The 17,671-nt window shown below is 47.1% G+C and overlaps 2 protein-coding genes across 12 annotated transcripts in view; both read right to left on the reverse strand.

Annotated features, from left to right (window-relative positions):
* Positions 1–7,206, reverse strand: part of DCDC2C (doublecortin domain containing 2C) — a 94,013-nt gene extending 86,807 nt beyond the window's left edge. For 9 of the 11 annotated variants that reach the window (XR_013349892.1, XR_013349891.1, XR_013349890.1 and 6 more), the window contains exon 1: positions 6,906–7,206. Coding sequence is in view for 6 of the 11 variants with exons in the window: in XM_077844243.1 (XP_077700369.1) it covers positions 6,906–7,192 (287 nt within the window). In the remaining 5 variants the exon portion in view is untranslated. Of the gene's footprint in view, positions 1–6,557; positions 6,727–6,905 lie in introns of those variants that run through there. The other 2 variants (XR_013349893.1, XR_013349894.1) reach the window with 2 other exon arrangements.
* A 1,074-nt stretch (positions 7,207–8,280) lies between these two features.
* The window catches only part of ALLC (allantoicase), a 30,231-nt gene continuing 20,840 nt past the window's right edge, over positions 8,281–17,671 (reverse strand). The window contains exons 6-12 of the mRNA XM_077844246.1: positions 17,192–17,271; positions 16,153–16,285; positions 13,240–13,395; positions 12,776–12,849; positions 11,454–11,562; positions 9,406–9,530; positions 8,281–8,633 (exon numbers count right to left, since the gene is read on the reverse strand). Coding sequence (XP_077700372.1) covers positions 8,427–8,633; positions 9,406–9,530; positions 11,454–11,562; positions 12,776–12,849; positions 13,240–13,395; positions 16,153–16,285; positions 17,192–17,271 — 884 coding nt within the window. The 3' untranslated portion in view covers positions 8,281–8,426. The remainder of the gene's footprint in view (positions 8,634–9,405; positions 9,531–11,453; positions 11,563–12,775; positions 12,850–13,239; positions 13,396–16,152; positions 16,286–17,191; positions 17,272–17,671) is intronic.

Genomic DNA, 17,671 nt, shown 5'->3' on the forward strand with positions numbered 1-17,671 from the left:
TTTCATGATAATAAACACCTTAATTTTAATTATATCTTTTAAAGTCTCTTTCTGATTTAAAAAAAATTACATATCTGAGATTGGTGTTGTTGTCAACAGTTTTAGCAATATTCAGACAGGTATGGACCAAGAGTTGGCAGCTAGAAAGAAAAGGGAATTAAGTGTTCAGTCGAGTCAGGAGTCACGAGCCAAATGCCTACAGGCAGGTAATGACGATGCTTACACAGGGCAGCATTAGGGAATGCTGGGGACTATGGTGAGTGCAAGCCCACTTCCCATCTGAGCTGAGCAGAGCTCATTGCTCCAGGACACTGTTTTCACATGGAAATGCAGACAACTAAAAACACCATCCTTTTGAACAATCAAATCCTCTATTTTTTTTTCAATAAAACTAAAATGTCGTGCTATTACATGAACACCCTTGTTATAAAACGTCCCAGCCAACTCACAGCTTTGAAACCCATGGGACCCAAGCTACACGTGGCCGCCCCAGATCTCTGGCTTACCACCACTGCTTGCAGCCTCCTCTGAGCTCTGCTTCCAGTTTTCACCCTCAAAATTCCATGTTTGACTATGAACACTAATCCCCAAATGAGACAACTTATTCTATCATTAAGTGGAAACAAAAAGTAAAAATAAGTGCCTGGGGCGCCTGGGTGGGGCAGTCGGTGGGTGTCCAACAATTGGTTTTGGCTTGAGTGGTGATCTCAGGGTCATGGGATCAAGCCCCACATGGGGCTCCATGCTCTTCGTAGAGCCTGCTTGGGACTCCCTCCCCTCTACCCCTCCCACTCATGCTCACTCTCTCCCTCTCCCTCTGTCTCTAAAATAAATCAATCTTTTTTTGAAAAGTAAAAATAAATGCAGAAAAACTAAGGCATAAAAAAATCCTACAAAAGCACAAATGCTGTCTATTATTTCGAAGCTGGATTCCAAAGAACACACAAATACCACAGAAAGAAAGAACAGATAATTCCTCAGAGGTGCAGTGAACTGGAATCATCAGGCTGGTGCTCGGAGAAGGGCTTGGTGGGGCGTGGGTTTCCTTGGGGCTGGAGAGAGGGGAGCAGGCCTTTGAGCAGAGACTGGACGTTAATGTGCAATATCCCTCCTTGCTGCATCCAGAGAAAAAGGAAAGGAAGAAGCCGCCTATTAGGATCAAGCCAGGCATTCACTAAATTTTAGCAGCACCACATTGGCTATGAACTAACCCCATTTTATCGATGAGGACATGGGCCCTCAGCAAAGTCATTTAATTGGCTAAATGCTGAGATAGGAACAACTAGGGTTCAATTCAGACCAGGTCTCTGTCCCTGAGTCCACATTTTTGATACTCTTTTCCTGACACCAACTATCCTCAGGGTATAAGCGGGAGGCAGGGAGACAGGAGTAATGTTTGGGTGCGGGCGAACTATGACAGTGTGATTTAAGGCTCTTTCATTTCAAATCTCAACAGCAAACTCATGTGGCAAACAGGAAATTTCTGGTATAATCCAAATACTATGGTGTCTCCTCCAAACACGTGCATGGACACACACACACACACACACACACACGTGCACACACACACAATGCCCTATTTACATTGTTTTTGTGAATATGGCTTTCTCCACAAAAGAAACCATGAATTCTAGGTTTTACTAGACTTTTTTTTTAATGCAATTACTATCCTATGATATTTGTTTTATAGAAGGAAAACTTATGTTCTTCACCTCAAATTAATTCATTCCAGAATATGTAGGAACCGTTTGAATAATGACTGGATTCTATACAGATTTTCAATGTACCGTTTTGCAGCCATTCTTATGCTCAGAGCCCCAGGATGGCTAATACATCATCAGGTTTCACCGCAAAGTTCATTGGCTGGTGGCACAATTAGAAGATTATTTGCTGGAGAAAATTAATTTTAACTGCTCAGTGGCTCAGTAATTACAGAATACACATTCCAACAAGTGCCAGCTTACTGATACCAGCAGAGATCAAGCCAAAATATTTGTCAGAGCTTTATTCACCAAAATCTGGATTCTGATTTCATAGTTCATTGATCTAAAAAGTAGTGAAGAAAATGAAATTTAAATGTGTCTCCGTGATGAACTTCACGTGCAAACAGCATCCACCTACGTACAGCACTGAAGGTATATGGATAATGGCAGGGAATCGAGGCCACAGGAGAACCCCACCTGCCCTCCCCACCCCCCGTTGGCCAACTGGACCACACTGCCTCCCTCACGGAAAACACTAATGACAACCGTTAAGAGATTTGGGAAGAGAAATGCCTCAAAGTCTCAATATTTCGGCCACGTGTCCAAAGCTTTTCTTTTTTTTTTTCCAAAGCATTTCAAATAAACTATGAGTTTCCCTACCAAATCAGGGATCTGATAGAGCCTATTAGAAAATGCCTCGACCCGCAGGACAGAGGAAAGAGGAAAATGTATTGAGCATGTTGCGGGCATGTTGGCCTGTGCTTCTCAAGCTTCCTTCCTCATCAGCTCACACATAAAACATACACTGATTTTACAAGGAAATGTGTGTGTGTGGGGGGGATTAATTACTTTTCATTATACATGCATTGAAAAGGATTTTAAAATCAATTTTTGTAGCAACATGTTCTCCTACCTGAATACTGGATTCTGGTAGAAAATCAAAATTCAGCATACGCAGTATCTAAGTCCGCTTGGGCTACAGTAGCAAAGACACCAGACTGAGTGGCTTCAACAGCAGACATCAGGGTGCCAGAGTGGTTCGGTTCCGGCGAGGGCCCTCTTCCTGGTTCAGGGATGGCTGCCTTCTTGCTGTGTCCTCACCTGGCAGCAAGGGCAGCAAGCTCTCTGGGGTCCCTTTTACAAGGACACTAATCCCATTCATGGCCGGATCACTGTCATGACCCATTCACCTCCCAAAGGCCCCACCTCCTAACACCCACACTGAAGATTAGGTTTCAACATGAATTTCCAGAGGAAATTCATATAACCAACCTGAAAAAAATCATCACAAAATCAGACATCTCTATGGATACGTTCTTGCAGGCAGTTCCCACACACAAGATTATCATTGTAATGAACTTGACTCTAAAATGTCATGGCATTAGTCCAATACCTCTCAGCAACTCGGATGGCTGTGGATTAAGATTTTCCTTCAAAATCAACAGGATGTTAAATTTGCATCTTTGCAGATGCCATTAAGAATTCAGATCACAAGCCAGCTTGCTCACAAAATTACACTATCTGGTGGTCCCGAAAATCTCACGTTACTAACTGAATCAGAGTGCTCTGGGGCTGGCAGTATTGGCAGCGCGCAGATGAGCACAGATGCCCTCTCCAAAGAACCTCACTTTTGCCTCAGTCCTGGACGAAATTTCCTCATGTAAAATCCATATAAAAGGAGTCACATACAGGCAGAAAGTAGACTAACAAGGAGATCACTATCTCAACTGAGAGAAAACAACAAAAATAACAGAAACCGGGTTCCAACACAGCCACAGGAGGACAACATTTCAATAAAAGGCAAGCCTGGAAGTGCATGCAAGACTGAGAAACTCGAAAGAGTCACGTACGTGATTTGAAAAGAACGAGGTAGAATTTTTTGAAATGAAAAAGTAAGTAAATTTAAAACTCAGTGAACTGGTTTGATGACATCTTACACACAGCAGAAAAATTAGCCAAAAGACTGATGTGCACAAAGTACCTAATGAACAGTACAAAGATAAAAGAGAGAAATTCAAGACAGAGAGGAAGATGCCTGGAGCTTAGCATCAGTGAGAAAAGCCGATCCACATTGACTCTGAAGCAGGAAACACAGAGAGAAGACGAGGCATCCTCTGAAGACGCAGTGGCTGATGAGTCACCACACCGGACTCCAGAGGGTTCGATCAATCTGTACTTGGACATATCGCTTAAACCACAGTACAGAGATCAAAAAATATATTTTTTAAACAGTCAGAAAAGATAAAATATTACTTTCAAATAAGTAAATTATGAGAACTGATTTCTTATCTGCAATCTTGAAGTTAGAAGTCAATAGAAAAGTACCTTCTGGGGCACTTAGATGGCTCAGTCCATTAAGCGTCCAACTCTTGGTTTTGGCCCAGGTCATGACCTCAGAGTGGTGAGATCAAACCCCACGTTGGGCTCCACGCTCAGCAGGCAGTCTACTTGGGATTCTCTCTCTCCCTCTGCCACTCCCCTAGCTCGCTCTCTCTGTCTCTCTCTCAAATATCTTTAAAAAAGATAAAGAAAAGAAAAAAAATACCTTCTGTGGACTGAAGGACACTGTCATCCACAGAATCAGACATCTATAAAAATGTATATGAAGAAGGAGGGAGAGAAGGCTTCCACCCCTGGGAACAATGGACTAAGTAACTCTGATCCACCTGTCCACTAAAAACTAATAAAGTTGAACAAAATGAAAACATTTACTTGAAACATAAGACATCTCACAAGGATAATGAGGAATTACTGGGCCAAGATCCAGGAAATAAAGGAATTCCAAACATGTAAGCCCAATACCTGGCGTCACTTCACCCCAGAGCTTTCTCTTCAACTGTGGACAGATGGCTGAGAGGTTGAATCGTGTCCCTGACAGGCTCTGTGGCCAGCAGCCAGAAGCACTTGCTCAGGGCACACGAGCGCTGGGGCTCCTTGTGAACTACCTTTCTCTGTGAACTGGGACCCGAGGGGGGGCCATCTTGTCTTCAAGTCTTCAGGATGGCCCAAGTGATCTTACATTCTAAAGGTGTATTAAGGTGATCAAGAACCGTTGATGACAGCTATCTGGCCCAAATACACAAAAAATCAACTTTGGCCAAAGACATATCACCCTAGGCCTCAAATTATTTCCCCAAATAAGTTTTGAAAGTACTGCCCAGCACACAGAGATAACTAGGCAGACAGAGAAGACGGCATGACAGAGAAACAGCAGCAACAACACACACACTGTAGCATCAGCCGGGCTCCATCGCAGATCCCCGGTGCTAGGGAGAGCCAGCTGCTAAGTCACCTACGGAGGGGCTCCCACAGCAAGAATGAAGCTTCCGGCCTCAGCCCTGGGAGCGAACCTGGAAGCACCCACCCCAGTCAGGCCTTCAGATGACGGTAGCCAGCATGCTGATTACAACCTCAGGGGACTCTCTGAGCCAGAGCCACTCAGCTAAGCTGGTCTTGAATTCCTGATCACAGAAACTATGATAATAAAGCTGTTTTGAGCCAAAACGCTTGGGGTGGTTGGTTATGCCGCGGTAGATCACGAATGCACCCCCCTGGAGAGAGTCTTACCCACGTGCACCAGCAGCCATGCAAAAGAATGTCTGCAACACTGTCCTTATTTATTTCAGCATAAAATTTAGAACAACCCAAATCAACCATCAACAGATTGGACAAGTGAACTGGTACTTTAGTCAATCAAAGAACACATGGCAGTAAAAGTGAATGACCTACAGCTACACACTAGTGACACGGATGAACCTCACAGCCTACTATCGGGTGAAAAAGCAACCAGCAGAAAACTGTATACGATTTGATCGCATTTACATAAAGTACACAAACGTGAAACATTGAAAAATCTGTCCTTTGAGGATTGATTATCATGAAAGGATGATTCAATGGCCAAAATAGTGGTGGTCACCTGTGGGAAAAGGATGGGGACGGAGGTGGCAGGTTTTCAAATCAGGTCATGCCTTCTCTTGCTCCAGAGTGGTGTTTACACAGTTTTACTTAAACCATAAACTATAAAGCGCCCCCAGCCTCTACAGCACCCCAACTCTGCACCACCAGAAGAGGTGAACAACAGGTACTACTTGTTGGAGAACCGCAAGCTTGAATTTTGGGTTTCGAAGACATTTGTATAATGACAGTTGCTAAGAAAGTTTAGAAATATTGTAAGGAGATTGCTCTCGAGAAGAAAAGTATGAGTCTAAAGGGAACTACGCTGTGTTCCTCCATATGCAATAAGATCTCAAAGGGATTGTAGTGCCAGGGTCGGGCTAAGCCAAAGAGAATCAAACTGACATTTTGAGTGGACACCATGCAGTTCAACTAACAAGTTGAATACAGCCGACCAATTTCCATCAGGACTTTCTGCAGTGGCCCCGGCATTTACACATGGCCACCTGCCGGGGACAGCTAACATCCCTCCCGCTGGCTGTCTTGATCTCAACAGCAGATACGTTTGCTCTCCGCAGATATTCAAGGCCTGTACTGTGGCCAGCACTGTGCGATGTGTCGGGATTCTGGAGATGACGGCCCAGCCTAGCAGGGGACGCGGCTGGAGGCCCACGATCACACGGCGTTCCTGTGGCCAGGCCGGGCCAGGAAGGCAGCACAGCAGCCTGGGGCAGCCACTTGGGGGTGACCCAGGTAGGAGTCCCGCCTTCCAGCCTGCTTCCCCAGCTCTGCGCATGGCTAACTCCCTTTCTCCCCCCCACCCCATCTTCCAGCCAAAGTCGCCTTTCCAGAGAGGCCTGACCTCATGGCCACTGCCCACCCACTCCTCTTCCCCAGGCCCTTTCTGATGCTAACACAGGTGCTGCTGGCAGGTGGACCCCAGCCCTCACCGCTGCCCACCAGGAGGAGCGGGCTGTGTGCACAGGAGTGCTGTCCGCTGGGGAGTCAGCAGGTGCAGAAGGCGACCGGTGTGCCTCACGCTACTGCGCTCTAGCCAGGTCACTGCACGGAGAGTGACAGGTGCGCCACCCACACTCTGCGGGTCAGGCTCAGGGAGGGTGACAGGTGCGCCCTACGGTCACCGGGTCAATGCGCACCGAGAGCAGGGCGACAGGTGCGCCCCCACGCTCGCGCCCTCGCGGGGTCAGCGCGCACCGAGGGAGGGCGAGGGCGAGGGCGAGGGCGGGGCGGGGCGGGGCGGGGCGGCAGGTGGGCCCCGGGGGAGGGCCGGGGGAGGGCCGCACTCACTCGAGCTTCTTGAAGGGCTCGCGGCCTGCCGCCACGTACTTGCCGCCCGCCTGCAGCGCCTGCAGCTCCAGCACCCGGTGCCCGCGCGTGGGCGTGAACAGGCGCCGCACCCCGAACGGCACCTCCACCTGCTCCGTCAGCTGGTCCAGCAGCGCCTCGAAAGTGGCCGCGCGGCGCCGCGACAGCACGCACCTCCGGCCCGCGAAGAAGGCGTCCCCGTTGCGGTACACCACGATGGCCTTGGCGGGCGCGCTGTCCACCAGCCCCGGCGGCCCGCGCCACCCCATGGCCCCGCCGCCCGGGCCACCCGCCCCCGCCCCCGCCCGCGCTCCAGCCCCGGGCAGCCAGGCGTGGGCGCCTCTGCGGTGCGGCCCCGGCTCCCCGCCCCCCACCCCCCCGCCGCGCTGACGCCCGCCTGCCATTGTGACCGCCCCGGCCTGCAGCGGTGGGGGGTGGGGGGAGTAAGGACGTCTGAGAGCCTAGGGAGGGGAGAGAGAGGTGGAGAGTGGGGCCGGGGCAGGGGGGAGGTAGAGCCAGGGCAGGGGAGGGGGAAGGAGAGCCGAGGGGGAAGGGGGAGGGGGCATCAGGAGCCTAACAGGTGGGGGGGGGGGCAGAGCTCAGGGAGAGGGAGGGAGGCGCCACCCTCCTGATTTCCGTCCCTGCAGCCTGGTAGGAGCAGAGGATCCCCCCGCCACTCACCACCTTACCGCACCAGCGCCCTGTGGGGAGAGGCTGGGGTGGGGCGAGGGCATTGGGACCCTCTTGCTTTTTGGTTTTTTTTAAAGATTTTATTTTTTCATGAGAGACAGAGAGAGAGAGAGGCAGAGACACAGGCCGAGGGAGAAGCAGGCTCCATGCAGGAGCCCAAGGTGGGACTCGATCCCGGGTCCTGGCCTAGGCAGAAGGCATGTCCCAAACAGCTGAGCCCCTCCCACACCCCCTCAACGGCATCCCAGGCCCCTCTTGTGAATCAGAATCGTGTCCAGGAAGACCTGTGTGGGCCCCACATGTGGGAAGGTGGGTTCCTGGTCAGCTGGCACCAGGTTTCTCAAACGTCTACCTCGGAAGGCACCTTCATTTGGGGAACACCAATTCCAGGGGGTGGGTGTCCTTGGGGGTCATTCCCTGTCCTGGGAGAGGACACCCGTCCTCCTGAGCCCAGACCAGGCATTCCAGACCTGCTGTTCCAGGGACTTGGATGAGCTCGAACTTGCAAAGGCAATGGGCCTGAGGACACCGGCTGCCAAGGCCACCTACGGGCGCACGGAATATACTGTAAATACCGGCATCTTGTGTTTCTGAAAGGGATCTTTCCCACCCGCTGCCTCCCCGCGCAGCCCGTGCCGAAGCGCCCACACCTCCCTGCACCAACGTGTCACAGCGACCCCTTTATTAAATCCCCAGGGATTACATCCATCTTAAAAACATTGATTGCTGGAACCCTCTTCGGTTTTTGGTGTTAAAAACGCTTCCGGAGGGGCGCAGGGCTGAGTCATCCCCCAAGCGCTGGGCCCCGCGGAGTCAGAGGTTCGCCCGGAAGCCCACTTTCACCGAGAACCTCATGGTGGGCCTCTCCCGGGGCCGCAAGAGGCAGATGGAGCTGGGGAAGCCCTTGAGCCGCAGGCGGCTGACACCCCCGTCGGGGGTGATGGTGAGCCTCGCGTGAGTGATAACGTCCTGGAGCTCCAGGGTCAGGCTGTGGAACAGGTGACTCTCGTCGGCGGACAGCTGGAAGAGACAGGGAAACGGCCTGGGGGTAACGCAGCTCGAGGCCCACGCCCACGCGGCCTGGCTCACCTGGCCGGCTCACCTGGCCGGCTCACCTGGGCCATCCCTCTGGGCAGGCTCAGGGCCCAAAACCAGGGAAGTTACTCACTGACAACAGGCCGCTTGGCCCCCAGGAAAGCTAGGCTAGCAGGGATCACATGGCCTGGCAATAGGGACCTGAGCTCGCGGGCCCATGGTGTCTGTGGTTCTTAATGGTTAGTGAAGCAGACACACCGACAAGGAAAAGAAAGTAAGAAGCAGGCATGTTGGTGCCTCCCGGAGGTCCTGACCCCCTGCTGTGACCCGAAAGTGACTACCTCCCACGGGATCGAAGAGGACACTTCCAGAACATCTCAGAATCCATCCCACAGGAGGACACACCATTATAGCCTTAAATATGCTAGTCACCCCTTCTAAAAAGTCAATATACTAAAGAAACATTTTCTGTGTGTGTGTGTGTGTGTGTGTGTATGGAAATACAGAGTATATATGGAAATATATAGGAAATATAAAGAATATATATATTCTTTGCACATGATGGTTTAAAAGAAAACTTGGCTGTTAGAAATGCAAAGGTATGAAAAACAAGAGCCTATCTTTTATTACATGAACCCACAAATATGTTTGGAAGCTCCTTCCCTTTACTGTTGAACGGAGCAGAGGGTTTGGCAAGCGAATCCAAGGGAAGGGGCCGGGCTGGGACGAGCCTGCACAGCCCCCATGGGCGCCATACCTTCGTGACTGGAAGCAGCGGTTTCCACTTCTGGCCGGGAAGCTCCCATTTCTGCTTGATCATGTCCTCTTCCTCCTGGGTTGTCAGGATGCAACCGTCCAGCTTACAGCTGTCGGGAGAATTGCCTGTCGGAGCAAACGCACAGTGACTCTCCCTGCTGTTGGTACTCAGTGGTTTGGCTCAGGGTATTGGACTTTTTCATCAAATCAAAGACCCAGCAGAGAACAAACTGTCTCTGAACAACACCCAACGTGTGACACACGTGAGAGAAGGAATGTACCCAGTCATGACGGGGTTGGATTGCCGGATGAAATCTAGGTGTGTGTTTTTCAGAGGAATCAAAATCGGCCTGACATACGTGAACGGGCTGGTGCATCCGAGTTTGGATCTGAGTTTACTTGGAAAGTTGAAGGTATCTTCATTAAGCACCCTAGATTGCACAGCTAAATACTTGGGTACAGCCACGTGGCTCGCCTGAAGCTATTATGAGGCTGGAAGACACTTTCCTTACGGCATCAGACTCGGTCATGCAAAGCAGAAAGGAAGACCGAGCTGAGTTAACTGGTCAGTGCGTGGCACCAACCCGAAGTGCTGTGTTCCGGGGTGTGCTAAGTGCTCCCTGGGTGAGACACAGGGTCCTGAGTCGCTCTTCTCTCTGGAATGTCATCAGGGTTGTGCCCAGTGGGGTTGCAGGACCACACTCTTTGTGGGGAGAACCGCCTTAGGGGTCCCCTAAGACTTGAAGATCAGCAGAGGAAGGATTGAAACAAAATCTGTATCTGACCTCTCAGGTGAGAGGGCTCGCTCCTGGGTGCACGTGGAAACCCAAAAGATGCAGGAGAAGAACATTAAAGCCACTATTTGTGTCTCTATTTCTTTAATATCTACCCACATACGTGCATATCAAGGCTTGTGTACTTGAGATTTCAGCTGGGTACAGCACGCCCCCCATTCCAGGCCTGGCCTCACGTTGTGATGGACAGAGCCCAGAGAGCCAACAGCAACAAACTCAAGACGGTGCAGGTCAGCCCCCTAGTTACACGGATGTACTGACTGTGACCTGGGTCTAATTAACCTCTCGCTCACAAAACTAACCAGTGATGTTGAACTACCCATGCAGAGCCCCGTGGATGAAAGATGCCACCAGAAACACAAGCATCCACGAACCGCAAGAACAGAATGGAGCTGACATCGGCCCCTGACCCAGGAGGAGCTCTTCATCAGCTGTGTTGAAAAGTGAAAACAGTAACCTGATAATCAGATCTAAAATAGTCTTCCAAAAAAGAGGTCCCAATGACCCACACATCCTGAAATCATTAAATCCACGACCACTGAAGAAGAGCTTCCCTTTAAATATATATTGTGCCTTGGTTTGGTAGTTAGCGCTTAAGCGAAGTCACAGTGATTCGCGAGACATTTAAACATCGAGACATCCGAAATATGAAAATAAATTGCCACTGTTTACTGACAACTAAACAACCATGAGACACCCAATCCAGTAGGTATGTAAATCTCACCCAACAGGTTTCATAACTGCTCTTGAATTTTGTCAATATGATGACATGTGTATACTTTTCATAAGAAAGTAGGTATTGAATATCAGGGGTGCTTAGTGCCAATATTTTTTTACTAATGGAAGAGCATGGTTTTGAAAATGTGTAGCTTCCTGCCTTAAAAGTCCAGTCTGGAGCGGACATGGTTGCCCCCAACCACCTGCCCCAGTAAGATGATGCCCCATCCAGTTCTTCCCGTGTCCTAATCACTATTTCACACTCTTCCCAGTGAGACCCAGGGTCCCCGTAGTAAAGAGTCCTACAGCATCACAGAATCTCATCCAACTTTGGGGGAGGGAAGGATCATCCAATTCTGACATTTTATAAAGAAAAAGTAAGGTACCAACAATTCATGGAAATTGCTCAAAACCACACATCATCTGAGTGTTGAAGCTACATCCCGAGTCCACCACCCTGAGCTCTGCTCCCACAGGATCGTGTCATCTCCATAACCAGCACTCCATTAGATGCATTTCTGGACAACTTTGCATTTACCTTTAAAATATGTTGTATCAATTTCAATTTGAGTTATTACTCCAGGGTGTGCCAATCGGAAAACGGCCCATTCAGAACCCAGAACCAGGAGAACACCATTCTCATCATTCTGGAATCCAAAAGGAAAAAGGAAAAAAAAAAGATAAGCCAGCATGGTGCCTTTCGAAAAACGAATTCTGAAAACCAGCAAGTGAAAAATGTTGACACATACTTGTGATATTTACTTCTTACTATAAAAGAGTGTTCCCCATGCCAATACGTAAATTACTTTTTGTGTTAATGGCCCCTTGGCCTATTAGTCCTTAAATGCCTCATACGGACTCATGAGTTTAGGGTACTTGGTAAGTTTTCATCTATTTTTTATATGATTTTCTAGGTCGATTATAAATTTGTGCATGATGGGACCCATAGGAGGGGGTCTGGGTCTAACCCAGCCCCAGGTCCTCTAATCAATTTGTTTTGACCTTTTGAAGTAGTTAAGTTCTTGGTCAAATCTATACCAGTATATGGTCTGCCTCCAAATGTTCCTTTACAGTAGAAGTGTTGGCTGACATGAAAACTAACCCAGGAAACGGGTGTTCACCAGTTAAGTTCTCAGTGGGATTCACACGCTGAAAGGTGTTTTGTTTTGCTTCGTTTTGACTTTCACCTCTCACAGTAGACGCTGGCCAAACTGGACGGCTGAGCCAGCTCTAGAGTCCCCAACCTGCCATAGCCACAATGGTGGTCTCATCCAGGGACACACAGATACCAAAAATGATTCAACCAGTGTTTTGGGTTTTTTTTTTCCTCCAGCTCAACCAGTGAATTTATCCATGGGTTTTCTATCATTAAATTGTAGATCCCCGTTTCTTTATGAAAGAAACAGGGACATTGCAAAATGGGTTGGAGTGGTCGTTGTGGCCAGCACGGGGCCTCCTGGGTCCTGCCGTGACCATACAGTGAAGCAGCAGAGGATCCAGGAAACACAGACTACTTCCAGAACATTGCCTGAGAGGTTCTGAAATAAGCATTTCCTTGCTGTCAATTTAAAATGAGATATAGGGCAGCCCGGGTGGCTCAGCGATTGAGCCCTTGCCTTGGGCTCAGAGAGTGACCCCGGGGTCCTGGGATCAAGTCCTGCATTGGATTCCCAGCATGGAGCCTGCTTCTCCTTCTTTTTTTTTTTTTTTTTTTTTTTTTTCTGCTTCTCCTTCTCCTGTGTCTCTGCCTCTATCTCTGTGTCTCTCATGAATAAATAAAATAAAATCTTTTTAAAAAACAAAAAATAAATAAATCGAGATATAGGGAACTTTACATCGTGGCTGTTTTGAACTTCTTACCTCTAATACCGGCGGCCTGTCCAGCCTTCTCGCCGTCTCCCAGCCATCTGCCATTGACCTGGCCTTGCCGACTCCTGCCAGGCATGACACGGTTTAACGGGAATGTCACAAGATTTTATCTTAAATGTGAGCATGAATGCACTGGCATAATTTTACATTCCAGACCCCACGCGCCTGAGCATTGCTACGTTAAGTCATTTTCATTCAACTTAGTGCTTTGTTAACATACAGCCAGAGATTTAGTAAGTTTTCCTTTTCCCTTCAAGCCAAAATTAGGAAGGAAAATCACATTGATTCACTTCACACCATAAAGGCATCAAATCCTGTGTATGGACCATTGATCTCACCCACTCCTGGGATTTGAGACGGCACCTTCCTCTTAAATCATTCATTCCATATGAGGGTGCTTAATGCTGGTGCCCAGACGCCCCAAATAAACACCAGCTCCCAGAGCATCATCTTACCGATCATATTGTTTGGATGCCCGAAGTGTGCATTGCTGTATCCTACACAGGTGCCCCCGTGAGCGATGGCTACTAGGTCAAATGGTTCTTTGGGGTCGGTTGCAGTCCAGTCTTTCTGCCCCATACCGTACACTCTAAGACGTGCGATTCCACCATCTGAGGAGGAAAGAGGCCGGAGTTATTCCTTACTTGGAAAGATGGCTCTTTGTGGTTCATGACCAACAAAGCCCTCCACAAACTGCCCGCTCTGTTTCTCAAATACACCAACCCTCCTGCCCCCAGGGCCTTTGCACCTGCCATTCCTTTGTACTGGAACAACTTCCCCAGCTCTCCAAAAGAGCCTCCTTGTTGTTAGGTCTCACCATCGGTGTATTGGTCCCAAAAAGGCTTTTCCTCTCAGCTGGTTACATCTTTCCAGCTCTGCCCAGCCCTGCCCAATTCTCTCAGGTTGGGGTGTACAATCCCTACCTCCCGCATATTTATTTCAGAGCTCAAATCACAGTATGAAATTATCCTGTAATTTTATTTGTTTAAGCCCCTACTGATATCAGAGGCCCAGAACCAGGATATAAAATTTTTGACAGCCAGGATAATGATCTATCTGGTTCTCATCTCTATCATCTCTTAGAACCAGTCCTGGTACATAGTCAGTGCTCATATTGTTCATATTTTTTACAGGATTAATAACTCCAAGAAGGTCAAAAAGCAATTGGAAAATTCACCATAGATACAATGTTTGATGCCACAGATTACCATTGCTAAGTCCCACACAGGCTCATGCAAGAGCCTCATGTTTTTATTTTTATGACAACACATTACTTAGCAATATGACTGAGAACAGAAAAGATAATATTCACAAAACCAGATCACTTCCGAGAACCACAGCAGCCAAGATTAGGTCTGCAGAGCGGATAGTAGCCGCCAACATCAGCTCACATTATCTGATTCTAATAAGGTGAATATTTTTATTTGTTTAAATAGTACTTCCTGGAAGACAGGAGCAAGCTTTTTTCATTAATCGGAATATTCTACTGAAACCAAGCCCTATATATTTTTACATGAAAAATTTGATGAAACTGAGCAACTTAAAAAAATTTCAGAACATTTTTTTAGTAGACCAGTCTTGACATTTACAATAAATAAAATCAAACTGAGCTAGTATAAAACCCTAAAAAAACATAATAGAGGGAGTAATTTAGCAGGAGCTAACCTAGGAGAACCACTGCTCTGGTTCACTGGACTTCGTGATCCACTTAGATGGTATAACAGACACTTGTCTGTTGAGTGTAAAGTTGATTTGAAATTAAAAAAAAAAAAGATTCTTATTTGCAGAGTTAATATCCAGCCTCCCTTTTAATCAAAACTATCAAGGGTATTAAATATACCCCTCCATGCTCTGAAAAAGTAAATTTTGCCACCCTATGTGTCCCATCAGGTTGTCCTACTGCTTCCATCCCCTTTATAACTGGACAGGAGAAAATATTTGCAAATCATACATCTTATAAAGGATTTGTATCTAGGATATATAAAGAACTCTTAAAATTCAATAAAAAAAAACAACTTAAGGATGGGCAAAAAACACTTTTCCAAAAAAACACGTTTATATATGCATGTTATATATGTAAACATATACAAATGGCCAAGTAAGGAACTGAAAATGTGCTCCCCACCATTAGTCATTAAAGAAATACAAATTAAAACCACAATGAGATACCACTTCACATCCTCTAGGAAGGCTACCGTCAAAAAGTTAGATAATAGTAAGTGTTGGCAAGAATGTGGAGAAATTGGAACCATCCAAACTGCAGCTGAGAATGTAATACGGTGTAGCCGTTTTAGAAAACAATCTGATCATTCCTCCAACAATTAAACATACAGTTATCACAGGACCCAACAATCCCAGTCCTACATACATCCTCAAATGAAACACTCGTGCAGGAATATTTATCGCAGCACTATCCATAGGCAGCCAACAGTGGAAACAACCGTGATGTCCACCAACGGACCAACTGTATGAACAATGTGGTTCCTCCATGCGATGGAATACCCATTCTGCCATGAAAAGGAATGATGGACCCCTAACAATGCTACAACACGGATGAGCCCTGAAAACATGCTAAGTGGAACAAGCGAGTCACAAAAGACCTCTTATATGAAATGTCCAGAATAGTCACCAATATCCAGACAGAAGGTAGATTAATGGTTGCTTAGGGCTGATGGAGATGAGGGTTGATAGTTATAGGATGGGATCTCTTTTTGAGGTGATAAAACATTCTAAAATTGACTGTGGTGATGGCTGCACGTTGCTGTATATTTCCGTAGACTTTAAATTGTTCATATATTGACATATACTATAAACCGCTAAATTGTGCATTTCAAGTATGTGAATTGCATGACATGAGAATTACATTACAATAAAGCTGTTTAAAAAAGGAAAATGAGGGTCCTTTGCACGCACTATTTCATCTGCTAGTGCATCCGGCAAGGGAGAAATCTTTAGGAGATATTTAACCTAATACAGCTTAGTTCTTTCATATCCTAATTGACGTCATACTTTTTCCTTTTTTTTAATATTTTATTTATTTGAGAGAGATCAAACACGAGTGGGGGTTGGTGGGCAGAGGCAAAAGGAGAAGCAGACTCCATGTGGAGCAGGGAGCTCAATGTGGGGCTCAATCTCGACCCTGGGATCATGACCTGAGCCAAAGGCAGACACTTTAACTGAGACACCCAGGCGCCCCGACCTAATGCTTCTTCAATAACTACCAATGGATGGTTGAGTTGGAATGAGAATTCCCTAGAGCACAAAAAGGGCAAATTATAACCCTAAAATGCTAGAGCGATGAGTGACTTCACTCTGATACATGACTCACGTTAAGAAGCCACAGACAGATGAGTCCATGTCAAACTTACCTGGGAAAATGTTGAGTCTTATGTGACTCCATCTCTCCTGGGAATTGACAGCAAAATAATTGTGGCTGGACGCAGGCTTTCCTGGTTTAAGCTCTGTCATGGGGACCAGGTAATTCCAGTCATCAGACTTTAGCTAGCAATAAATATAAAAATGTTAGCAGTGGCTCCAGGGAACAATAAATTCTCTCATCCTACGGCTCGTGTGGGATCCACAGGATACAAATACTTTGGCATAAAAATTGATGATGGATGCCTAATAAAATACTTTAATAAAAATACTAATAAAGATTAAGTCCCAGGTCTAACAAACAGAATAAAGGCCTAAGGGTTTTTTTCATCCTGATGAAATGATGGTGGCCAGAGAACAGGCAGGAGGGTTGGGAACTGAAGGACACCATCTGAGATTCCCTCTGGGGATTCTTAGAAGAAACCAGAATTATGACGTGAACATTTAGTAAAAAAACAACCTGTTCTCTTAGGCCCTGAGACCTGAGGTTGACCAGTTGACCTGAATGTTGTGATCATTTCTTCTAGGTCAGTGCTCCTCAAACTTAAGGAACTGTGTGGCTGACATTATTTATTTTCTAGTCTGCTACGATCGACACTTTTGTAAGGCACGATATAAATCAATTACTAGACAAACTTTAAAAAACAAGAGTGTGCCAGAACACAAGCCCATGTTGTTTATCAGATTCATCAGGCATAAGATTGCTTTGTCATACTGCTGTAAAAGGTACCTGAACTCTTACTGTGGATTTCTATATTAATCTCATCCGGGCAGCATCCGGCAGATGAGCACAGGTAAGCAGAGCGCCCTGAGACACGCTACTCTAAACCTCGCGGAGCCCATGCCACTCCCTCGTGCGGGGTTGCATGAACCACTTGCAAAGCATCTGCAAGGTTTGCGGGGCAAGTAAATGAGGGGAAGTGTGCCTGGGGTTGAGGGTCCTCAGGAAACACCCTCGTGGCCTGGCATGCAGAGTGGTGTCCTTGCCACCCCAGCCACCATGACAAGCCCCCATCCTGTTTGCAGGCATACCTCTGCAACAGCCTCAAACTCCTCTGGTGTGGCTGCGGCTCCCATCCTGACTCCTCTTTGTGGGATCTCTGGTTGTTTATCTGAAGGTAGATTGACCAGTAGGGTTATGGTTGGTGTTCAAAGTCAAAGAGAGTATACTCTCTTAGTGGACTGTATGCTCACTTTCATTTTGCCAGATAACCCCATAGATAACATTTCTTAAGTCAAAGAATCAGATGATCCAAGTAATAGACACACTTGAAGCTCCTCAATATTTAAAACACTACGTAATTCCAAAAAGTGCTGCAAAACATCTGGCAGGACGTGTGCTTGTCAAAATAGTACACACCATCTCCAAGTTAAGTCCAACTGCTACAAATTTATCACATGAGTAGAGTTTTTAGAAGTTGGATCAACGGACATTCTGGCACATTTGCCAGGTCTGTTCCAGAAGCAGGATTTCCCCTCCACCCCCACATGGCATCCTTGGAATTGACATTT

This window comes from Canis aureus, chromosome 12 (genome assembly GCF_053574225.1).
Source record: "Canis aureus isolate CA01 chromosome 12, VMU_Caureus_v.1.0, whole genome shotgun sequence".
Taxonomy (NCBI): domain Eukaryota; kingdom Metazoa; phylum Chordata; class Mammalia; order Carnivora; family Canidae; genus Canis; species Canis aureus.